General features: G+C 59.9%; 1 protein-coding gene and 1 non-coding gene across 2 annotated transcripts in view; one reads left to right on the forward strand and one right to left on the reverse strand.

Moving 5' to 3' along the window:
* Window positions 1–24630, reverse strand: part of LOC117641218 (laminin subunit alpha-1) — a 69043-nt gene that overhangs the window by 32829 nt on the left and 11584 nt on the right. Inside the window, exons 4-13 of the mRNA XM_034378369.1 lie at window positions 20513–20862; window positions 3736–4008; window positions 3199–3427; window positions 2757–2998; window positions 2340–2495; window positions 2110–2265; window positions 1620–2021; window positions 959–1552; window positions 411–655; window positions 149–336 (exon numbers count right to left, since the gene is read on the reverse strand). Of these exons, the coding sequence (XP_034234260.1) occupies window positions 149–336; window positions 411–655; window positions 959–1552; window positions 1620–2021; window positions 2110–2265; window positions 2340–2495; window positions 2757–2998; window positions 3199–3427; window positions 3736–4008; window positions 20513–20862 (2835 nt within the window). The remainder of the gene's footprint in view (window positions 1–148; window positions 337–410; window positions 656–958; window positions 1553–1619; window positions 2022–2109; window positions 2266–2339; window positions 2496–2756; window positions 2999–3198; window positions 3428–3735; window positions 4009–20512; window positions 20863–24630) is intronic.
* Window positions 13020–13092, forward strand: Trnar-ucu. Its single transcript has one exon. It is a non-coding gene; the product is annotated as a tRNA-Arg (tRNA).

The following is a 24630-nucleotide window of genomic DNA, read 5'->3' on the forward strand; positions in this document are numbered from 1 at the left end:
CCAGACTCGCCAACCGAACGTGCAACCCCACCAGTGGATTGCTCTCCGAACGAGGAATCCATTCGTGGGGTCACACGCTCGATTCGAGTCCTGTTTGGCGACTCTGGAGCTGAAAACGCGGCCGGGGGGTGACGGTGAGCACACTCACGTCTGCAGAGGCCCTTGTCCGGCTCGCCGAAGTGGCCCGCCTTGCACTTCTCGCAGCGCCAGCCGTCCGTGTTGCCGGGGCAGCTGAGGCAGCGCCCCGTGGCCGCGTCGCACGGGCCGCCCCCGCACTCGCACGCCCGGCACGCGTCGCCCGGCACCGTGGGGTCGCCGAAGAAGCCCTCGGCGCACCTGCAACAAGTCAGTACTGTACCAGTCCGAAATGCCCGGGGCGAGAAACTTGGCGAGGACGGCGCCGGCCTCACCTGTCGCAGTGGCGGCCCGCGTGGCCCCTGGGGCACGCCGTGCACACGTAGTCCTCCAGCACGTCGTTGTCGCCGACGGGGTCGGTGGGCATCTGCAGCTCGCAACTGGGGCTGAAGTTGTTGGACGGCAGCAGCAGCGGGCAGGCGCACGGCCGGCAGTCCCCGGGCAGGCCGCGAAGCGCGTCCCCGAAGAAGCCGTCCGCGCAGCGCTCGCAGCGATCGCCCGCGGTGTTGTGCTCGCACGTCTGCGTGGGAGGGATCCACGTTAGTGAAGATTCTCCTCGAGAATGTGGTGGACAGTCGCACAGTGGGCCAGAAGACCGATGGACGCGGTCAAAATTCTAGACGCGATTTGAGCGCCAGAGTCGAACCGAACGTGCGACCCCACCAATGGATTCCTCGATCGGAGAGCAATCCGTGCGGTGGGTTCACACGTTCGGTTCGAGTTCCATTCAGCGACTCTGGAGCTCAACACGCGTCTAGAGTGTTGGCCGCCTCTACTGTATGAGTCGCTGCGTCGTTCTGGCCATGCGCATTCTCACGCTCACCCCGCAGGCGTTGGTGTCCGGGTCGCAGGAGGCGGCGTGGCCGTTGCAGTTGCACTTGGCGCAGAGGCCGCGGTGGCCGGACGCCAGCCCCGTGGTCGCGTTGCTGCCCAGGCCCTGCGCCGACACGCGCGCGTAGCCCCACGCGCACGCCTCACAGGACAGCCCCACGTAGCCGTCCGGGCACGCGCACTGCTCCACCAGCGTGAGCATCACGCCCGGCCTGGAGTAGCCCGCCATGCCGTCGAGGAGGTCCTGGTCGGGCGCCGGCTCGCCGCGCTGCAGCACCGCCATCTCCAGGCTGCCGTCCACCTGGTCGCGGTGGTACTTGGCTCGCACCAGGACGTGCTGCACGTCGGCCAGCACGGAGAGCAGCTGGTTGCGCGTGGCGGGCTCCCCGCGGTACGGCGACTCGACCTGCTCCGAGCCGGTCCGCCGCAGGCGCGTCGAGATGTCCCGGACGCCGTCCCGGAGCAGGTACCACGACGGCTCAGCGGACTCGTGGCCTTCAGGGCCTTCTCGAAGGGGCACCCTGACGGTGGCGTTGTGCTCCACGTGCACCGAGTCACCGTAGCCCACTCGCATGCCGTTCGCACCCTGGGTGGAGAAACGCCGATTAAGAGAGATTCGAGCACAGTGGAGGCGCGCCAAGCCCGAGACTCACGATGAGGATGAGGTCGGGCCCCGCCGTGGGCTTGCCGCTCGTGTCGCCGCGCATCACCACCCAGGCCGTGGCGAAGGTGAGGACGCTGCCGTAGGACGCCAGCAGGTTGCCGCGGTAGGGCGGCGGCGCCAGCCAGTAGTACGAGTCCACGTCCAGGTCGGCGTCGGCCACCGTCAGCAGCCCCGTGTCCTGGTCCACCACGGGCGTGACGGTCTCCGTGACGCGCAGGTCGCTGACGAGCCAGCCCTGGTAGTGGTTCACCTCGGTCAAGGCCAGCGCCGCCTCGGTGCAGTCCGTGGTGATGCCCGAGCAGAAGCACGCCGAGCAGCCGTTGGGGTCTCGCCGGTCCAGGCCGAAGTAGCCCGGGCGGCAGCGGTCGCAACGCGCGCCCTCCACGTGTGCCTGGAGGAGGACAAGCGGGGCGGAGCATAAGAAAAAGTACAGCACTGCGCAAAATGAACTCGATCCCGCGACGGTGGCGGCGGCCTACCTTGCAGAAGCACTCGCCGTCGCAGTCCGCGGCGTGCTCGGAGCCGCGGGGGTCGCAGGGGCAGGGCTCGCAGGTGGGGAAGTTGCGGTGGCCGGGCGCGCAGCGGTCGCAGTGGAAGCCGGTGAAGCCCTCGCGGCACTCGCACGCGCCCGCCTCCTGGAGGAGCAACAAGAGCACGCCGTCAACGCGGTGCCCCTCACGCCGCCGCAGTCGAACCGCACAGTACTCACCACTCCCGGCGTCGTGTCGTCGGCGGCGCACGCCCCGGAGGAGCCCTCGGGGTGGCACTCGCAGGGCACGCACGGCTTGGTGGCGTCGGCGGCCACGCCGGCCGGCCGGAACCAGCCCTCCACGCAGCGCTCGCAGTTGTTGCCCGTCGTGTGTCCCTGCAGCAGGGCAGAGGCAGGCGTCGCCGTCACCATCACCGTCGCCAAAAAAGGTCATCGCACAGTGTGCCAGAGGACCCGCGCAGGCGACCAAAAGTCTGGACGCGTTTTGTGCGCCAGAGTTGCTTAGGACTCGAACCGAACGAGTGACCCCACCAATGGATTGCTCTCCGAGAGAGGAGTCCATTGGTGGGGTTGATTCTTGGCCACCTGCGCTGTCTTCTGGCTCACTGCGCGCCGCCGAGACGACGTGGTACTCACGGTGCAGTTGAGGCAGACTCCGCCGCCGCGGTAGACGCCGTGCTTGTCCATGGAGGCGCCGCGGCGGTCCACGTCGGCGTCGTAGCGGCAGGCCCGGGCGTGGCCGTGGCACTGGCACTCCTCGCAGGGCTGGCCGTGCGCCCAGGGCTGCTGCTGGAAGCGCGCCCGGCAGCGCTCGCACGCCGCGCCCTCCGTGTTGTGCTGGCACTTGCACGACGCGCGCTGCGACAGAGACAGAGAAACTCGCTGGGGTCGCTGGGGGTGCTACGTGAAAGGCAAGCTGAGGCCAGGGCTGAGGTTGGCAACCCTTTTGACACTGCTGCAGTGTGTGCACTGGCGCACCGCCGTGAGGGTAGGCCGCCCAGCCGGCGCGGTGCACGTTGGGCTGCCTGCTCTCCGGGCGGCGCGGTGACTGCAGAGGACTCGCGGTGCAGTGGGCTACTCACGCCGCCTTTGGCCGGGCTGGTGCACTTGCTGGCGTGGCCGTTGCACGCGCACTGCGCCCCGATGGACAGGAACTTGATGGAGTAGAAGGCGCGGCGCGGGTCGGCGTTGTGCGGCAGGGACAGCTTCTGGAAGCGCAGGCGCACCTTGCGCGCCGCCTGGAAGGCCCGCAGCGAGTCGGACGACGCGTTGGCGCCGGGCCGGCCCTTCACGAGCCACGTGTGGACCTGCGCACCACGAGCACGACCATGAAGGACGGGAAGCGAAGGCCAAAAGACCGGTGGAGGCGGCCAAAACTCCAGACGCGTGTTGAGCTGCAGAGTCGCTGAACAGGACTCGAATCGAACGCGTGACCCCACCAATGGATTCCCCGTTCGGAGAGCAATCCATTGGTGGGGTCACACGTTCGGTTCGAGCCCCGTTTGGCGACTCTGGAGCTCAAAACGCGTCAAGAATTTTGTCAGCCTCCACCGGTCTTCTGACCCACTGTGCGTACCGCGACCCAACCCGTGTTGGCCAGGGCGGCTCAACTCACCGCCGCGTCCTCGGCCGGGTACGCCTTGGAGTGGAAGCTGGTGCAGATGACCTGGTCGTCGCGCTGCAGCACGGCCTTGGCGGGGTCGCCGGGCGTGGCGGCCACGCCGAAGCGGCCCCAGCAGTCCTCGTCCGTGGGGGCGTAGTACTGCCACGGCGTGAAGGCGCCGTCGCCGACCTCGCCGTCCGCGTCGTCCACGCTGCGTTCGAGCACCCACGCCGCTGGCCGCGGACTGGGGCCAGTCTTCAGGATGACGTAGGACACGTGGTAGACCTGGAACAGTGGATAGAGAACAGGCCGTAAGAAACGCCAAATCCAAGACAAAAATCAACGGCTGGCGATTCGTGGTGTGTATTCACTTCAATCAATTTTTCGGGAAAAGTCGGCCGCACTGCGGCTTCCGTTGGGTCCCCCGGGACGCCGTGTAACGCCCACTACCTCCACCCCGACACGAGTCTTTATCTGAACCTACATCTAAATTAAAAGGCACGGCGGGGCGGGGCGGCGTACGGAGCACCGCGATGCGATGATGGGGCGTCAGGGCCCCGCCAGGCCCCACCAGGCCCCGCGGCCTCGAGGGGCAAAAGGCATAATGGCTGCTAATCACAATAAATCGGAGCCCCGCCCCCCGGACGCCCCCCGGACGGTTCACACCGCGACCAATGGCATTGGACGCATTCGGCGGCGCGTGGGGCAACAAGAGGTTAAATCAGCTGAGAGGATCATCGACGGCCCATCGGGAGGATGGGGAGAAAAGGAGGGGGGGGGGGAGTCACCGCCCCCGTCGTCCACTTCGGCCACGCGGTCTTCGGATACCTTTTCCGGCCGTTTTCGCAAATTAGCGACCTGGCGCTTTGTCTCGCCGCCGACGCGGCGTCGGCGCGGTGGCGGCACGGCGGGACGGCAGGGACATTCCGTGGGGCCGCTGGAGTCTCCGGACCGGAGTCCGCTGGAGAAGTAAAGCGAGCCGGAGCAGGCTCACAAAAGGGAAGGGTGTTTAGCGCCGTCTGGAGACGACCCTGCCGCAACTCAACACTGTAAAAAATTCCGTACTTTTGTACGGAAATGGTACAGAAAAATAAAGTACGGAGGTACGGAGAAAAGTACGGAACGTTCCGTACTTGCTCCATAGGAACCCATGTAAATGGGTACGGAAAAAAAGTACGGAACGTTCCGTAGTTGGAAAGTACGGACGGTCTAGGCAAATTATTGACCAGACATGTTCCGTACTTTTTCCGTACTTTTTTCTCACAGTGAAGATAATCACTGCACGTCTAGTTCATAATCAGTGAAATAATCAACATCATCCAATGAAATGACAATCATACTTTCGGGGATTCAATCACTTTTGACCATTTTTGCGAGACCACTGCTCCCAAACTATCAGCGGTCAAAGCCTTCCCGAGGCGGGTCATGAAAGAGTGGGGTCTTTAGAATAGTAAGGCGTCGAGGGAGGCCTTTGACCGCATCTAAATTGGATGCAGTGACCGCTCAAAGTCAGCAAAAACGGTAATTTTCTGAAATCCATTCACTTTCTGACCATTTTTGCGAGACTACTGCTCCCAAAGTATCAGCGGCCAAAGCCTTCCCGAGGCGGGGTATGAAAGAGTAGGGTCTTCATAATAGTAAGGCGTCGAGGAAGGCCTATGACCGCAACTAAATTTGACGCAGTGGCTGCCCAAAGTCACCAATATTGAATTTCCGACACTTTAACAGCTTTCCGAGGTCGGCGCTCAAATAATCCCCAATATTTCCCAATAATCAACATAATAACCTCCTATAATCAGTGATAAATAATAAAATAATCAAAATAAATCACATGTAATCATACTCTAAATATAATCAGTGTACATGAAAATCTTGAGTTGGTTACCCCTTGCCCGCTGCCGGCCATCGGCGCCATATCGGCACGTCCCCGTCGTCCAGCCCTCCTCCAGCAGCGGGGCCAGCCTCTCCAGAAGCCCCCAGAATCTGTCCAGTCAGGCGCAGCTCGATGGGTCCTACCGAAAACGAACGATCTCTAAAGTACGAATAAAGAACGAACGATCTCCAAAGTACGAATAAAGAACGAACGATCTCCACGGGACTGCCCAGATTTGAGGTTATGTAAGACATGGGTGTGAAACAGTTTGCTTCGGTAAAATCATTGACGCATTTCCAAGAAATACAGCTAACAACGGAAAACTGAACAAAATGTATTTCTTTTACTTGGGCTATCGAAATTACATTTGCTTTCTCCGTATTTAAGCATATCGTTCGTTCTTTATTCGTACTTTGGAGATCGTTCGTTCTTTATCCGTACTTTGGAGATCGTTCGTTTTCGGTAGGACCCATCGAGCCAGGAGCAGGCCGCGAGGGCCCCGCCCTGCCGCCCCTCTCCCTCCAGCAGAGTATTCACCTGTCCGCGACCGAGACAAGGTCCACGACGAGATTAGCAGCACGTGCAAAATTAGTGGTGCGTGCTGCTCTCACTGCGCTTTTGTTGGTGGCGAACGTGCCCTGCCCTCCGTGCCCTGCCCTCCGTGCCCCCACTCCCGCTGCGCTCACAACTCCGGGACTCCGGGCGCTGCCCGCGCGGCCTGCGCTGCTCCGGACGGCTCCGGACATGCCTCAGTGCCTGCCTCACCTGGCCGGCCGCGGCCGAGTCACTCCGGGCGCTGCCCGCGCTGCCCGCCTCCGGGACTCCGGGCAGGCCACCTCCTCGGCCGTGCTGCCGCCCTGGTGTCGATCTGGAGCAGAGTGCCTTCCAGCGGCATAGCGCACGCATCGAATCCGGCCGGACAATGCCGCCAACCCTTGCCTGGCCGGCCACGCCCGCCGGGCCAATAAAAGGAAGCCAATTTAATGGACTGTGTGCTTTGGGCTTTGGGCGTGTGGGCGTTAAGGGGTATTGAAATGCACGTTTTTTTGAATTCCATACCGGCACACTCGGAAAAGGGTTCATTCTTACCTAAAACCACCTCAAACCAAATTTGAGACCGATCGAAAAATATTTAGGGGTCGCTACAATGGCTGAAAGTTGTAAATTTGACGTAATTTTTGAAACTATACAACTTTGGAGTATTTGAAGCCCTGCGCAGCCGGTGTTGGTCCTAGCTTGTTGCCCCCGGAGACTTTTTTTTTCCCGGGATCCAGGCCGACCGAAAGAACCCTACGGGATGCATTTTGAGCGAATGATAACGGAACTGGGTCCATTTTACGCTCAAAAAAGTGTGTTTTTCTCCGCTTTTAGGGTTTTAGAGGCCTACCAAACTTTTGCCTTGCGTCACAAGAAATCTAAACCCATGTATTTTGATAGAAAAAAGGTTGCTCTTTCAAATGGCGGTCACGGAAACAGTCTACGATTTTTGGTTTAGGCACCAGAGCCGTTTAAAGTTGAAAAATGGATTTTATTTTAGTGAAAATTAGAGCAAATGTTCACTCGTAGTCACGTGCGACGTATGGTTTGGCCACTAGCGCTACCCGGCGAAGTGCAGGCGGTGCGCTGTGGTGGGAGAAGCTTCCCGGGTAGAAATGTACGGCTTTTATACGGCTGCAAAATATTTTGAGATCAAAGTAACGCCAAGGCGTTCGAAAAATTCCCGGATTATGTTTGGACTGTGTCAGCAAGATGTCGACAAAATATTCGGATATTTTGCGGGCGTTTTGCCAGTCTCTGGCCGGCCGCTTTTCGACGTCTTTTTAAACAACCTTAAAAAGATGTCTAGAAGGCAAAGACAAAATATCGGCAAAGAGCTGCCGCATCGCTGGCCGCTGCAGCAAAAAAAAAAAACCACTGGCGTCGATCCACAAACCTGCCGCTTGCGAGACAAGAGCGGATATCCGCTGGGCCGGGCCAGAGCGTCAGCGCTGAAAACGAATTGCAGCTGAGCGGTCCGTCTACGTATCCACGACCGCGTGAACTCAGCCGGTCCCTGCCCCAGGATCAAGCCTATGATGTCACGATCCAGCGAACACTGTTGATCATGCGCGGCAATAACAGCTAGTGTATAGCGTGGACCTGCTGCGACCTGCTGTGAAAGAATGGGAGAAAAGAGGCTGACACAGTCCAAACATAATCCGGGTATTTTTCGAACGCCTTCGCCTTACTTTGATCACAAAATATTTAGCAGCCGTATAAAAGCCGTACATTTCTACCCGGGAAGTTTCTCCCACCACAGCGCACCGCCTGCACTTCGCCGGGTAGCGCTAGTGGCCAAACCATACGTCGCACGTGACTACGAGTGAACATTTGCTCTAATTTTCACTAAAATAAAATCTATTTTTCAACTTTAAACGGCTCTGGAGCCTAAACCAAAAATCGTAGACTGTTTCCGTGACCGCCATTTGAAAGAGCAACCTTTTTTCTATCAAAATACATGAGTTTAGATTTCTTGTGACGCAAGGCAAAAGTTTGGTAGGCCTCTAAAACCCTAAAAGCGGAGAAAAATACACTTTTTTGAGCGTAAAATGGACCCAGTTCCGTTATCATTCGCTCAAAATGCATCCCGTAGGGTTCTTTTGGTCGGCCTGGATCCCGGGAAAAAAAAAGTCTCCGGGGGCAACAAGCTAGGACCAACACCGGCTGCGCAGGGCTTCAAATACTCCAAAGTTGTATAGTTTCAAAAATTACGTCAAATTTACAACTTTCAGCCATTGTAGCGACCCCTAAATATTTTTCGGTCGGTCTCAAATTTGGTTTGCGGTGGTTTTAGGTAAGAATGAACCCTTTTCCGAGTGTGCCGGTATGGAATTCAAAAAAACGTGCATTTCAATACCCCTTAGTGGGCGTGCGGGCAGCCCGTTGCGGCCAGCTTCGCGGCTACCGTGCGTGCGGTGACTGCGCGCCGATTTAGCAGGCGATTCCAGGGACCCTGCTGGAGGCGGAGGCAATCTTTCGCCTGGAAAATAAATTGAAAGCGATCCAGAGGACGAAAAGAGGACTGGAAGGCAGACAATGCCCCGAGCCCTACAAGGACCAGGCTGCGACCACGCCCTCCGAATCGAGATAATCGAGATGGCATTCGATTAGAAAGCGCGACCGCCGAGTTTTGACAGACGAACTGGATACCATGACGACACGCAGGTGCCACTGCACCACGGCGGAGGCCTTCTCGGGGGCCTCGGAGGCACGCACCACGCCCTGCTGCAGTCCGCGAGGACCGACGCCGCGAAGCGCATCGTTCTCTCCTCACCCTCGGCCCTCTTGGCGTCGCTTAGCACGGCGACGCGGCGCGGCCCGGCGTGGCTCTGTGTACTCGCCTGCCTTATTTGGCAGGACTAAGCCCAGCCCTGCCAGTCCCGTCCACCAGGCCAGGCCTGCATTCCTGGCGTCCCCGTCGCGACCAAGCCGGCCGAGACCAAGCCGCCGTGGCACTGCCGTGGGACTGCCGAGGCACTGCCGAGCCGAGGGGCAACGAGTCCACGGGGCCGTCGGCGGCGACCCGGCGGCCACGGGGCACTGCGTCGTCCTGGGTGACCAGCGGGCCGATACCGAGAGTCGTTTTCGTCGCGCCGTGTCTCCCGTATCCATACGGGGCGCCACAGGGCTGCGAGAGAGACAGCGACGAAAACGGCTCTCGGAATCTGTCTGGTGTCCGCGTCGAGCACGTCGCCGTCGAGCACGGCGGCACGGAGTGTGTCGTCGTTGTAACTCCCAGTGTAACTCCCCAGATAAGGTCCTCGAGTACTCGCTTTACTGGTGACGGCTCTCGGCCGGGGCGCGGCCTGCGCGCTCTCAGAGAACCTCGCGGCCGCCCGCACCGCGGCACCGCCGTGGAGGTAGTGGCGCGCTACACTCGTCAGAGAGCTCCCCACCGTGATTCGCGGCGGACGCGGCGGACGCGTGAGGCGCTGACCTTTGCAGAGACACGGCCGTCTCGAAGCAGAAGACGGCCCTAGGCGTTACGGCCGCGGCCCAGGCTGCAGTTCCAGTGGCACCAACGGCCGCCAATAAACGAATTAGGGACCGTTGAGCGGCCAGAAGCGCGCGGCCCCCGCATGCGTCGTCTGCCAGCCAATCCGTTGTGCGGGCAGTGTAGGCGCGCACACGATGGATCGCCGCTATTTTATTAGGAAGCAGACGTCTGGAGGGAGAGAGAGGCAGTGATTGAAAAATGACAGCACTAAATCGCGGGAGCCGCTTAACGAACGAACATGTGTACATGACTCGTGCATGACTCCCTCATTGCGCTGCAGTTGGCTGCACTGCCTTACCCCTTCCATCTTAATAAAAAATCCAATTATCATTAGTTTTGCTGAGGGGAGCAAACGAGCATGCGAAAACCAGGTCCAACGGCGGGAGTCGAACCCGCGACCTTCGGGCCTCAAGTCGGACGCAGCGTCCACTTGTGCTACGGAGACCTCCACGATTTCCACGACTATTATTACCGAGGAGGCGATTGACCCACATGTGTCGGGCAAACAAGCGAGTAACGACTCGGCGACACGGAGGTCCGCGCGCATCAGCACGGCACGCGACTCACACTCTTCACTCGGCTCGACTTTACTTTCTCTCTCTTTTCTGCCAGAAAACGAAAAATAAGTCACGGCCCCCTCTGTGCCGATCCCAAACCGAACCGCGCGATCGCCATTACCTCATGCATTGCCTTGTAAAGTAAAGTGCACCTGAATCGCCAATTAGAGGTGACCCGACACAGCCGACCCTTCGAGGCGGGCCAGCAGTAGAGAGCCTCTATTAAGGGGTATTGAAATGCACGTTTTTTTGAATTCCATACCGGCACACTCGGAAAAGGGTTCATTCTTACCTAAAACCACCTCAAACCAAATTTGAGACCGATCGAAAAATATTTAGGGGTCGCTACAATGGCTGAAAGTTGTAAATTTGACGTAATTTTTGAAACTATACAACTTTGGAGTATTTGAAGCCCTGCGCAGCCGGTGTTGGTCCTAGCTTGTTGCCCCCGGAGACTTTTTTTTTCCCGGGATCCAGGCCGACCGAAAGAACCCTACGGGATGCATTTTGAGCGAATGATAACGGAACTGGGTCCATTTTACGCTCAAAAAAGTGTGTTTTTCTCCGCTTTTAGGGTTTTAGAGGCCTACCAAACTTTTGCCTTGCGTCACAAGAAATCTAAACCCATGTATTTTGATAGAAAAAAGGTTGCTCTTTCAAATGGCGGTCACGGAAACAGTCTACGATTTTTGGTTTAGGCTCCAGAGCCGTTTAAAGTTGAAAAATAGATTTTATTTTAGTGAAAATTAGAGCAAATGTTCACTCGTAGTCACGTGCGACGTATGGTTTGGCCACTAGCGCTACCCGGCGAAGTGCAGGCGGTGCGCTGTGGTGGGAGAAACTTCCCGGGTAGAAATGTACGGCTTTTATACGGCTGCTAAATATTTTGTGATCAAAGTAAGGCGAAGGCGTTCGAAAAATACCCGGATTATGTTTGGACTGTGTCAGCCTCTTTTCTCCCATTCTTTCACAGCAGGTCGCAGCAGGTCCACGCTATACACTAGCTGTTATTGCCGCGCATGATCAACAGTGTTCGCTGGATCGTGACATCATAGGCTTGATCCTGGGGCAGGGACCGGCTGAGTTCACGCGGTCGTGGATACGTAGACGGACCGCTCAGCTGCAATTCGTTTTCAGCGCTGACGCTCTGGCCCGGCCCAGCGGATATCCGCTCTTGTCTCGCAAGCGGCAGGTTTGTGGATCGACGCCAGTGGTTTTTTTTTTTTTGCTGCAGCGGCCAGCGATGCGGCAGCTCTTTGCCGATATTTTGTCTTTGCCTTCTAGACATCTTTTTAAGGTTGTTTAAAAAGACGTCGAAAAGCGGCCGGCCAGAGACTGGCAAAACGCCCGCAAAATATCCGAATATTTTGTCGACATCTTGCTGACACAGTCCAAACATAATCCGGGAATTTTTCGAACGCCTTGGCGTTACTTTGATCTCAAAATATTTTGCAGCCGTATAAAAGCCGTACATTTCTACCCGGGAAGCTTCTCCCACCACAGCGCACCGCCTGCACTTCGCCGGGTAGCGCTAGTGGCCAAACCATACGTCGCACGTGACTACGAGTGAACATTTGCTCTAATTTTCACTAAAATAAAATCTATTTTTCAACTTTAAACGGCTCTGGAGCCTAAACCAAAAATCGTAGACTGTTTCCGTGACCGCCATTTGAAAGAGCAACCTTTTTTCTATCAAAATACATGAGTTTAGATTTCTTGTGACGCAAGGCAAAAGTTTGGTAGGCCTCTAAAACCCTAAAAGCGGAGAAAAATACACTTTTTTGAGCGTAAAATGGACCCAGTTCCGTTATCATTCGCTCAAAATGCATCCCGTAGGGTTCTTTTGGTCGGCCTGGATCCCGGGAAAAAAAAAGTCTCCGGGGGCAACAAGCTAGGACCAACACCGGCTGCGCAGGGCTTCAAATACTCCAAAGTTGTATAGTTTCAAAAATTACGTCAAATTTACAACTTTCAGCCATTGTAGCGACCCCTAAATATTTTTCGGTCGGTCTCAAATTTGGTTTGCGGTGGTTTTAGGTAAGAATGAACCCTTTTCCGAGTGTGCCGGTATGGAATTCAAAAAAACGTGCATTTCAATACCCCTTAGCCTCTATTTGTGAGAGAGGTGCCAATGTCACGTGACCTCTCCCACCACGACTCTCCGCCGCGCTCTGATTGGTCGAAACCCACTTTTCTGGCGGCAGAGCTCAGTAACGCGGGAAAATGTAATGCTGTCAAGTTAAAAGCGAGGAGTCAGGTGGATTATTAATTACTCAAATGGGCTGAGCGATGTATTTTAGTAAAGCAAAGACAAATTTAAGACTAATTAATACAGGAAAACCCCGAATAGAAGAGTAGATGCCACTGTGTTTCACGGGAAAGAAAGTGAGGTTATGTTGGTTAAAATTATTATTTTCGTAAAATAGCGTTAGTTTCAGGGCAAGTTGAGTATTTTTTCTTGGATTTGCAAACCAGTAGAGTTAAACCTCACACACACAAACACTTGACGACTTCTATTTTTTTAAAAATTAAGTATAAAAATCCCGAAGTGGACTAGGCTCTCGGTCTTTGGCAGCGCTACAGACGCGAGTTCAGGCTCGGCTCGCTACGGCTCGGGGATCGGTTGGGTTGGAACCAATCAGAAGGCGTATAGGTCACGTGACATTGGCACCTCTCTTTCAAAATAGAGGCTCTCTAGGCCAGCAGGGACTCGCACTCGCAGTGTAGGGGCATAGCGCAGCAGAATGTCAATTATGCAAGCCGACGCACAGACGGAGCGCTCCGCGCTATTCGCGGGAAGCGTCCCTGGCGCGTGATGCAGTGACCGCAAGTCTCTGTAGCGCAGTGGAAAGCGCGTCGGACTTCTAATCCGAAGGCCGCGGGTTCGATCCCCGCCAGAGATGGTGTGAGTTATTTTACTGTACTTCTCTCCGCGATGGTAATCTCGGTTCCTAGGTTAGTTTCGAACGAGGACGTGCCACAGCCCGCCACCGCCACCCACGTCGCAGCTCCTGCGACAGAACGTGCCTAGGTTCACAATTCACAATGCACCAGATCCTCTACGCTTTTTAAAAATGTTTTTGGCAACCCGTGTGTTATTTTCCGATCATTTATTTTTAACGACGGCGTAACTTTTTTCGAACGAGTAGCAGTCGCCGTCTCGGCACGTGGGGTCCGACCCATCACACCCAGAGCGATCGGACGGGGTAATTTGGACAATCAACTGCAAGGCACGGGTAGTTCGCCACGCCCTGCCACGCCCTGCCACGCCCCGCCACGCCCCCGGGAAGCCGCCGCGCGGGACCTCACCACAAAAATGGACACTGCAGAAAGCGGGATTCGAACCCGGGGAAGCGCCGTCTGCACTTCCTCTGGCTGACGAGCCTCTCGCTGCGGGAGAGACAAAAGGCCGTGGCGACAAGCGACGCCATTTTCACGAGGAGCCGCGCCCTGGCCGTCGAGGCACATTCAGCGCATAACCACTACACTGACACTAAAAAATAAAATCTCATTTCACTAATTATTTATTCTTTTTTCAAAATTGTGAAGATGGACACGGTTGGTCTTGTCAGCGGTTTGGCATCAAACACCGTCGACGCGGCGCCGGCCACTCGTTCCGCGCACGACGACGGCAAGACGAGACGACGAGAGGCTACTTCGGGGCCTCGTCCCGGCCTCTCTAAAAAGTGGGAATGTCTCTCTACGTCTCTCTCGAACGGCGCGCCGCCGGCATGGAAATGGGAATGACGACAGAAGCGGCCGAACGGGGGCCTCGCGGCGGCGCAGGCGCGCAGGCGGCGGCGGGAGAATAAAAATTTACAGTTTCCTTTGCTGCGCGTCGCTCCGCGTCCTGCAGCAGCGCAGACCGAGAGTCGACCTGTCTCTCTCGCGCCTGTAGGGGACGCACCGTGAGCGCGAGAGAGACAGAGTGACGGAAACGACTCTCAGAGAATCAGTGTGCTGGTCGGGCTTGTTGCGGCTCCCAGATTGGGCCCATCATCCCTGCCGCGGCGCGTAGCGCGCAGCGCGCTGTTTCCTCGCGCACCCTGCCGCCGCGCCGCCCTGCCCGCGGTCCGTGTTCGAGACTCGGAGCAAGAGATGGATCGGGGAATCGATTCGACGCGCGGTTCGAGATTCCAGATACTGGGCGTCACGTCTCGCACCTGACACTGAGCTCTTCATCACGGCACGGGCGCTTCTCGGCCTTCTCCGAGGAGACGAGCGAGGAGCCGAGCACCCCGCCGCCACATGCATTCAGATATCGCGGCCGAGCCGGCCCGCCTGGCAATCGAGGGGTTACCCACCCTGGGAATGCGTACAGTATAGTAGTGTGTACACCAAGTTCGGGCTCAAAATTTTCACGAAAAATCCGTCAAGTTTCAATGTAAGTCTGCGCGTGTACTATACAACGCACCAACGAGTGGGTAATCCCTCGCTGGCAATCCTTTACACCACGCTCACGCCTCTCCTCCTCAGTTACAGTTACTGTCGGTTTCAGCGGCAGGAGCCACAACATGCACATTTAGGCCATTTTCTTTCTTGTAGTTTCTTCAACTTGTTTTATTCGTTGCTAGTCTCACTTGCTGAAAAGCCCTGAGGAGGAGCAGTTTGGTCCGGCTGACGACGGGAGCAGCGGCGCAGAGCCCTCCGGCGGAGAGCGGAGGAGAGGGTGGAAGGGGGGGGGGCATCGGCGCTTTGAGAGTGTCTGGACATGCAGCGAACGCGGCGCATACTAATGTTGGTACTGTCGGGGGGTTCCTACGCCCCGCCACGCCCCGCCACGCCCCGCCACGCCCCGCCACGCCCCGCCACGCCACGCCCCGCCACGCCCCGCCACGCCCCACCACGCCCCGCCACGCCCCGCCACGCCCCGCCACGCCCCGCCACGCCCCGCCACGCCCCACCACGCCCCGCCACGCTCCGCCACGCCCCGCCACGCCCCGGTCACTTGTACGAAATCAAGTCCACAATTGTACTGCGACACGGCAGTACTAAACACGACAGCAAAACAAAAACCGAAAGGACGAAAAAAAAATATCTCAAAACAAAAAAATCCCACACGCTTTTCCCACAGTGCTGGTTTGATAATAGGGGCGCTTGGCTGCGCTTTGGGACGGCCCGACCCAACAAATTAAGGGCCGGCCACCCCAAAGGCACAAGGGCCCAGCGGCGGTATGCATTAGAGACTCACAAAGAGGACAAACCTCCATTGACAACTACGGCCAGCGTGAGTGAACTTTAGAGGGGAAACCCCAACAAAAGACGAGCGCCCGTAATACAACACAACAACAACAGCAACAACAACGGAGCATCAGCCGAGAGCCGCTCCAACCGGATAAAAAGGGGGCGAGATTCGAGAATTATGTAGGCTGGACCACCTCAGCCGGAGGGCCCGGGTGAGGGCAGGGGGGAGGGGGGCAGGTGTTAAAGAGAACTATTTTTCCGGGAAGCGTCAGCTGTCATGGGGCGGGGGCCACCTCTTCTAGTTAGAGTCAAAATGTTTGGATCGGGCTGCTGCGCCTCGGTCCCGTTGAAGGAGTGGCGGCTGACGCTGCGGTGGAAGGAGGACTGGGAGGACGCGGGAGGGGCGATGGCGACGACCCCGGCAGTGCCGTGGCGGTGCCGTGCCAGTGCCGCCAGGTGTGCAACAATGGGGCACCAGTGTGTGCCCCGAGCGCCCTGGGGACCTCGTGAGCCAGCGCGACCCCCCGGCGAGCGCCGGGCTCTTTATCAACCGAGGCCCTGGTGCCCCCCCCCCCTCTCTCTTCCTGCCCGGCCGGAAAGGACCTTTGCTTTCGCAGACCTGTGCCTCCCCTTTGCAGCGGAGGGGCTGCGACGCGATAGCGCGTGCGGTTGCGGAAACCCTTCTTTGTGCGATCTTTCCCGCCAAGACGACGAACGAATTCTACGGAGGAGGAGGGGAAGAAGTGCGAGCGGCAGCAGCAGACTGATTACCCGACGGTCCTTTTCGTCGCTCTGTCTCTCTCGCACTCTCGGGGCATGCCGCACAGGTGCGAGAGAGACAGCGCGACGAAAACGACTCTCGGAATCAGTCTGCAGCGGGGCCAATCAGCAGGCGGCACTCACGGCCTCGTCCCGCAGTCCCGCAGAGTCATGCAGTGTGCCAGCACGCCGTCATCGTCATCGGCAGCAGGAGGTGGCGGCCTGCAGACCGATTCCGAGAGTCGTTTTCGTCGCTGTCTCTCTCGCACCGATGGAGGCATGCCGTATAGGTGCGAGAGAGACAGAGCGACGAAAACGACTCTCGGAACCAGTCTTGCAGGCGGCATAATGACAATCGCACACACGACCCTCGGCTCGGCCGGCACGTTGGCCGTCGGGCGCCCCGCGCCTGCCTGGCTAATGCCGCGCCGATCCATCGCCACCGCGATCGAGATCGGGAGGGATCCATCAGAGGCAAGGAGCAAGGCGCGAGCGCGACCTCGGCGAGATGAGCCTCCCACATTCTCCTACGGCCGTGCGGCGTGTTTGACACTCCGACTGCGAGCCGCGTGAGTGTATTTTGATTGGCTTCACTCGCGTGGACCCGTCGCAGTGACCGGCCAATCCCGGGGATAGGCATAGTTTTCGGGTTTTTCGAGCACAATTTGCCTACTGCATGGAGGCATGCTTTACCAGTGTCGCGGTGCACACGCGTGTCCGCGTGACGGTGGTCGCGAGTCCGCGTGACGGCCGCGGTGACGAAACATGACGGCGGCGGTTTACGACGCTCCGAGCGACGCCGCGACGCCGCCACACTGCCACGCCTCGCGACGCCCTGTCAGCGCCCCTGATTTACCTCAGTCCCCTCAGCCCTCGCGCGTTAGCGTAGCACTGGGTGAATTGGCGCGTCGTACGACACGAGGTTCGGTTCGAGTCCTGTTTGGCGACTCTGGAGCTCAAAACGTGTCTAGAGTTTTTGGCCCTGGCGCACTGGGTCTATTTTGCGGGAGCATGCAGGACACAAAGCATAGACCCTCTCCTCGACGGCGACTCCGCGCCGGGAAGGGGCGTATTAGCCTCCGATGGGATTTCTCATTACAGCGAGTACTTACTGGTCCATCGCGCTGGGCCGTCCGCCTCGCCACGCCCTCGCCGCGAGGCCGTGCGCCCGCGGCGCTCACGTGTGGGTGCGGGGGGCGCCGGCGAGTCGAGAGGGCCAGAGCGGCGCCGACGCGACCCCGGTAGAGCTGGCGCCGGCCGAGGGGTCGACAACTCCCATATTACCTCGTACGCAGAGCTTATATTACCTCTATATTACCTTATATTACCGTATATTCCCGTATATTACCCTATATTACCTCTATATTACCTCTATATTACCACTATATTACCACATATTTCTGTGATTTGCTTGTTTCTAACCTAAACTAACGTTAAACTTGTCGTACTGAACCTTGGTATCAAGGTGTTAAAGCTATTAGGCTTCTCCTTGCGACAGGAAGAAATTCGGATTTGATGTCCGTGTTCAATCTGACATGAAGCTACGCGCCATACTTTTGTCAGATAGGTTGCATCGGGTTGCATACCTTTTATCTGACAGGGGGCGCTGTCATGAAACGAGGGTAAGGTCTGCATAATACCAAAATTCTAGCCAGAACTCCTGATTTTAGCCTTAGTCAAGGATACTGTGTCACGTTCTCATCTTCTTTTATCATATATTACCGTTGTTTTATTGCCGTATATTACCTTATATTACCCTATATTACTTATATTACCGGTAATATATACTACCTCGTACACGGCTCGAGGTAGTTGTCGACCCCTCGGCGCCGGCCAGCCGGCCTGGCAGCCGCGCCGCCACGCCACCGCGCCGCGAAAGGGGTTGGACACACCTGGGCCGGGCCGCCTCCTCGCGCCACATGCAGCACGCGGCGCTACGCAGCCCCGTTACGTTGTTACGTTCCAGTCGGTATCAGTTAACAGCCTGGGCTGGCCGGCCTGGCTGGCCTGAGCCACTTCCAGGACACTTCCACCGCCGTAAAAATGAGAGCCGGAACGGCCGCTATCTACAGTGGAGGATGGAGAGCGGGGCGTGCGCCGCGCTCTGGGGACACTGCAGGGGCACTGCTGGGGGCACTGCTGGGGCACTGCTGGGGCACTGCTGGGGCACTGCTGGGGCACTGCTGGGGCACTGCTGGGGCACTGCTGGGGCACTGCTGGGGCACTGCAGGGGCACTGCTGGGGCACTGCTGGGGCACTGCTGGGGCACTGCAGGGGCACTGCAGGGGCACTGCAGGGGCACTGCTGGGGCACTGCAGGGGCACTGCTGGGGCACTGCTGGGGCACTGCTGGGGCACTGCTGGGGCACTGCAGGGGCACTGCTGGGGCACTGCAGGGGCACTGCTGGGGCACTGCAGGGGCACTGCTGGGGCACTGCAGGGGCACTGCTGGGGCACTGCTGGGGCACTGCTGGGGCACTGCTGGGGCACTGCTGGGGCACTGCTGGGGCACTGCTGGGGCACTGCTGGGGCACTGCAGGGGCACTGCTGGGGCACTGCAGGGGCACTGCTGGGGCACTGCAGGGGCACTGCTGGGGCACTGCAGGGGCACTGCTGGGGCACTGCTGGGACACTGCTGGGGCACTGCTGGGGCACTGCCGGGGCACTGCAGGGGCACTGCTGGGGCACTGCAGGGGCACTGCTGGGGCACTGCTGGGGCACTGCTGGGGCACTGCTGGGGCACTGCAGGGGCACTGCTGGGGCACTGCAGGGGCACTGCTGGGGCACTGCAGGGGCACTGCTGGGGCACTGCAGGGGCACTGCTGGGGCACTGCTGGGACACTGCTGGGGCACTGCTGGGGCACTGCCGGGGCACTGCTGGGGCACTGCTGGGGCACTGCTGGGGCACTGCTGGGGCACTGCTGGGGCACTGCTGGGGCACTGCTGGGGCACTGGAAGGGCGGGGAGGCGAGGCGACGTCGAGCGAGACATCGGGAGCAGGAAACCGAGGAAACCACATACAGGATGGCGTAGGTCAAGGATAGCGCGCACGGCGGCGGGGCGCAAGTGCGGCCGAAGTGCGGCCGAGAGCCCCGCCGCTCGGTCGTCGGACCGTCGGACGACAAGACCCTGGTCATCCCGCTGACCACACACTGCACTCGAGGGAGCCGCGGGACGGGAGGGAGGGGGGTGAGACACGACTTTTTATCCCACAGGGAAATCTGATAGACGCTACGCTGCGAGGCAACACTGCCCCCTGTGGTGACCCAGGTCCGGCCAACAAGGGAGATCTTGCGTGACAGGTGCCTCACACACACACACATGCACGTGCACACACTCACCGACATGAACACACAACTATACACACACAGACACAGACTCACACACACACACACACACACACACACACACACACATGTCTCTCGCGATGGCAGCGCGGCGCGGCCACCCACGCCCGCGTTCCAGGAGCCACGGCACACTCCCGCCCGACGTACGTACTAACACAAACTCACGCCTCCTACGCACACACGGCCACAAACACTCACACACACACACACACACACACACACGCTCGCAGCAATTCGCCGCGCGCGGTTTGACTCAAATCGATTTGTCCGGCCACTAATTTAATTAATTAACTCGCGGCCCGGAGACAGCGGCCGCCGCAGAAGCGCGCGTCGCTTTGTTTGCCTTTTTCGTGCGTTGGTTTCTTTTCTCCCTTTTCCTTGAGCTTATATTCGCCGGGTCGGCCGCCCCGAAAAAGGAAACAAAATGACGGGACAAAATAAAAATGCGCCGCACGTGCGTGCCTTCCAGACGACGGCATGCAAATACCGAGCGGAACGAGTGCGCCGCGCGCCCTCATCGAGGCCCTCATTCTCTTTAACAAGTTCCCCTGGCGTCGCGCCACGCCGCGCCACGACAGGGCGTCCATACTCCGGAGTGGTCTCGCCATCGGGTTCGCCGGTTCGCCCACGCCGCCAGTGAAAGGCCCCGTCATTTACATGTGCACCATTCTGATTCCGCGCCAAGGTCAAGGATGCCCCGTGACTCACGCCTCGCGTCTGGGCGGACGCGGTCAACGTCCGGGTGCGCGGCCCGCGCAGCGCGGCACCAGAGGGCCTGAAGACCGGTGGAGGCGGTCAAAATCCCGAATGCGTTTTGAGCTCCCCTGAGTCGCTAAATGGGACTCGAACCGAACGTGTGACCCCACCAATGGATTCCTCGTTCGGAGAGCAATCCATTGGTGGGGTCACACGTTGGTTTCAAGTCCCATTTCGCGATTCCGGAGCTCAAAACGCGTCCGGGATTTCGACCGCCTCCACCGGTCTTCTGGCCCACTGTGCGCCACAGGAAAATGTTCGAACGTCGGCAACCTTACCTGCTGCAGGTCCAGCGTGACGGTCACGTGCTCGTACTGCGCGCCCTCGGCCAGGGTGGGCGCCTGCCACCAGCCGTCCGAGCTGGCGTCCAGGGCGAGGTCGGCGGGGTGCGCGCGGTCGGGGTGGTGGCGGTGGCACGAGTGGCACTGCAACCCCCGGCGACCGCCGCCGCCGAGGCCGCCGCCAGGGCCGCCGCCCTTGCACCAGCGCTCCTCGCCGCGCTCCCCGCACGTCGCGTTGGCGGCGATGCGGCCGTGCGGCGCCACGTTCACGATGGGCGGGTACAGCGGCGAGCCCAGCGGCGCCGCGTCCAGGTCGTCGTCCACGGTCCAGTACACGGTCGACGGATCTGCAAAGAAGGGGGCGGCTCGTTACCGAGTGTGTACACCATCCTTCGCGCCTCGTTGATCCGAATCGATTCGAATGGGAGCGAGATAAAAACGCGCAACGCGTCGAAAGAAGACGGGAGGTAAAGACGCCCTATAACGCGTCAATCCAGCGATGCTGGGGAGCGCTTCGCGCCGCTTCATGCGCACCGCCCTATTGTTATGTCTGTTGGTTCCAGTAATAGCCGCTCACAACAACACACGCTCGCACGCACACAACAGCGGGCGCAAACGGCCGAAGAGGAAAACCTCTAGCGCCAAACTTGATCGTCCTGACGGGACGCGCTTCATAAACGTCACTCAATGAAAAGTAATTCCGTAAATTGATTGACGCTCCACTTTGCCCGGCTGCTGCTGTACTCTGTTACTTACTCGCGTGCGGTGCGGTGTGCAGTGCAGTGCCTGCATCGGGCCGCCCCCGTCATCAGGGGCCACTTACAGTGTACTTACAGGACCCTCGCAGCACCTTCCATCATGCAGTGCAGGCACATGCAGGCAGTACGTAAACGACGCCCTGCAGCGTGGTCGAGCGTGGTGCTTTCGGGGGGCCTGGGCCCTGGACCTGCTTCCGCACCGGCCGGACCGCGCGTGCCGCGCCGCCGCCCTCCACCTCGAGAAGGCCCTACTATATTATGCAACGTTTCTCTATTCAATATCTCCATTGAAAAGGTCAACTGGAACGGTCAAAAATAGAATTTTCGACAAGTGTATTTAAATGCCTCGCACCGCCCTGCGGAAGGGCCGAAGCTGCTCCCCCTTGCACCTCGCTGCGAGAGGGGGGAGGGGGAGGGGGGCGCCTCACGGGTGGTTATTTTTACGCGCGGAACTTGCAGTGCGTCGCGCACTACACGCACCGCGAGGTGTCGCGGCTCCGCGTTCGGGAAAGCCTGCCTGAATCAGAATCCCCCCCTCCCCCCTCCCCCTAGGCCTCCTCGATGCGTTCGATTCATCGCCCCCGAGGCTTTACGAATGATCGATCAGGCTGACGCCCTCGCCGCGCCACGCGGCCGCCCCGCCGCCACGCCCCACGGGATCCCCGCTGCCATGTTTTGTAAACCAAGTGACACATAACTGCGTTGGCGGCGGTCCAAGCCGCTACCTCACGCCGGCAGACGGCGACGCCCCGCGGCAACCCTACTAGACGACGACGACGCCGGCCGGGCGGCAACCCTAGGAGGAAGGCGCCGCCACGCGGCCGCGGTGCGCCGGCGGCGCGAAATCCGCCAAACCGACGACGGCGTCCCCCCCGACCCCCGCCGCCGCCTTCCGCGACGTGTTTTCATGACCTCCTTCCCCCGCGCCCCTCTCCCCCGTCCCGGGCGGGCCGGGCTGGGCCGGCGGCGCTCTGAGCGATCAGATCGTAAAGGGCTTTACGGCGGGCAGATGCTCCGCGTCCGGTCGAGTCCAACGGCTCCCAAATGTTGTCGTCCTTTCTTCCTTCCACGCGGCGGCGGCGGCGGCACGACACTGCATTGTGCGCGGCCCACCGCGACAAGAGACGCGCGCTCTCCGACGCCTCCTCCAGGACGACCAGGACTCGGGACCGCGCGGCCGGCTGTCTGGTCCGCTCCTTTGACTGCCCGGAGGGATACGCCCTCCGAATGGACTTCCCTATTGTCACTCTTGTTCGTCACGGCATCAGCCGGCCGACACGTGCGCGCCGTCGGCTGTCCGGACTTTGATACCCAACCCGACTGTCCCACCCCACCCCACCCCCCGAGGAGTTTTTAACTGAACTGTCTCAAACGTGCGGCCACCGCTTTGCTTCTCGAAACGGACAAACAGAACAAACAAACGGCGACGACGACTAGCGGTGGACTCGCTGATGCTACCCGGGCAGGCCGGGCTGGCCGGGCTGGCCACGCTCCGCGCATTGTTCCTATCGCCGCGGTCTGCGATCCGCGCAACTCGGCCGTCCTGCACGCCAGTTACACTGGTAAACCGGGGACGGCGGCACCGGCAGGCCCCGCGCCCACAAAGGCCCTGCACTGTGCACGGCCCCACGGCTCGGCTCGGCTCGGCTCGGCTCGGCTCAAGCTGAATACGGCCCCCGGCTCAGCCCGTACGCTAAACAGGGTGGCGCGGACTTTCCCCGTTATCAAATAGGCCATGCATACAGGCAGGCAGGCTGGCCGGCCGGACCGCCGGACCCTCTGCTCTCCAGAGGGTGGCCCCGCCCCGCCGTACGAGTGGAGAAATGTCTCGCATGGGTGCGAGAGAGAGAGAGAGAGAGAGAGAGAGAGAGAGAGAGAGAGAGAGAGAGAGAGAGAGAGAGAGAGAGAGAGAGAGAGAGAGCCGCTGTTCGCAATCGCCCTGCTGACGGGTGTGACCGGTACAAAGCCCACAGCCCGGGGCACTGAAGCACAGATTGCACTCATTATCACGACCACCTCGACCACGCCGCGGCTCAATCCACTCTCACTCAATCCACGCTCCGTGACGAAGGCCGCGTCGGCAACCTCAACGCGCGGGTCGCTGCCGCCGCGCTGCCTGTTGCTGGCAGGGTAGGGTAGGAGTGTGGCTCCCTGCCAGCGCCGCCCTGCCGCCCTGGTGACGGTCTGGGCCGTGGCGCGGCGCGGCGCCGGTCTAAGTCGAGGAGCAGCGCGCCGCTCCGCGAAGTAGCAAAATAGCGGACGCAACCCTCAAAACGCCGGCGGGGCGGCGCGGGGCGCTCGGCGTCTAGAGCAAGGCCCCCGCCGCCGGCACGCCGCGTCCCATGCACCGCAAGCGCCCCACGTGCACAGTGTACCGGTGCGGCCGTGTACAGCACGCACCCAGCACGCATCCCCACTCCCCGGCCTGATTTAAACACCAATAAATACTGACCCAAAGGGCCTGCAGCGCCCAGAGGGCCGAGCCGAAGGCAAGGGCCGAAGAGGGCAGCCCGACGGGCCCGGCCTGGAGGAAGCGCGGCGTGGCGGCGCTGCCGGCCTCTCCAAGGGCCATGCCGCCGCATGCCGCCGCCACGGACCCTACGGGGCCGGGCGGGGCCACGGGGCCCTACAGGGGGCAGGGCCGGCGGGGCCAGCACGGCCAGCACGGCCAGCACCACGGGATGGGCCGGAATAATTATTACGGGGCTAGTTAGCAGCTCACACGGGAACAAAGCAGACATCATTGGACAGACATGAGCAATGGGCCATCGCGGCCATCACGCTCGAGAGGAGGCCGTCAGGGAAACGCGTCGGGCGTGCGCGCGGGCTGCGGGTTTGAACACCGGCAGGGCCGTTTTCTCCGGACTTACAGGGTGCTTCCGCGTCCTGAGGCTGCATTGCTGCAGGCATGCACCGCGCCGTGCCGTGGGGCCCACAACAATGAGCCGAGCGGGCGTCGACGGCGTGGACGGCGTGGACGGCGCGGCGAGCCCCGGGCGCGGCCGCGGGTCCGATCCGCCCTCAAATCGAACAATGGCGGACGGAGTCATGAGTCCAAGGCGGGACGGTGGACGGGCTTGTCCAGGACGCCAGGACGGCCGGCGGGGAAAGGAAACGTCCCATCGAGGACGCGATGGCCGCCGCCGTCATGAACCAACAAGTGGGGGCCAAATTAGGCGGGCCTCTCGAAACGCAACCGCCGAGAGAGACGAGAGCTCGAAACTCCGCCGATGACGTCACGGCTGGGGCGTGTGAACTGGGGGTTGGCCTGGCCGGCCAGGGGTGCGGGCGCGCCACTCGGATTCCAGGGCTTCCAGGGCTTCCAGCAGCAGCAGGGCGTTGGTCGCAGCTTTCCGA

This window comes from Thrips palmi, unplaced genomic scaffold, assembly GCF_012932325.1.
Source record: "Thrips palmi isolate BJ-2018 unplaced genomic scaffold, TpBJ-2018v1 HiC_scaffold_15, whole genome shotgun sequence".
Lineage (NCBI taxonomy): Eukaryota > Metazoa > Arthropoda > Insecta > Thysanoptera > Thripidae > Thrips > Thrips palmi.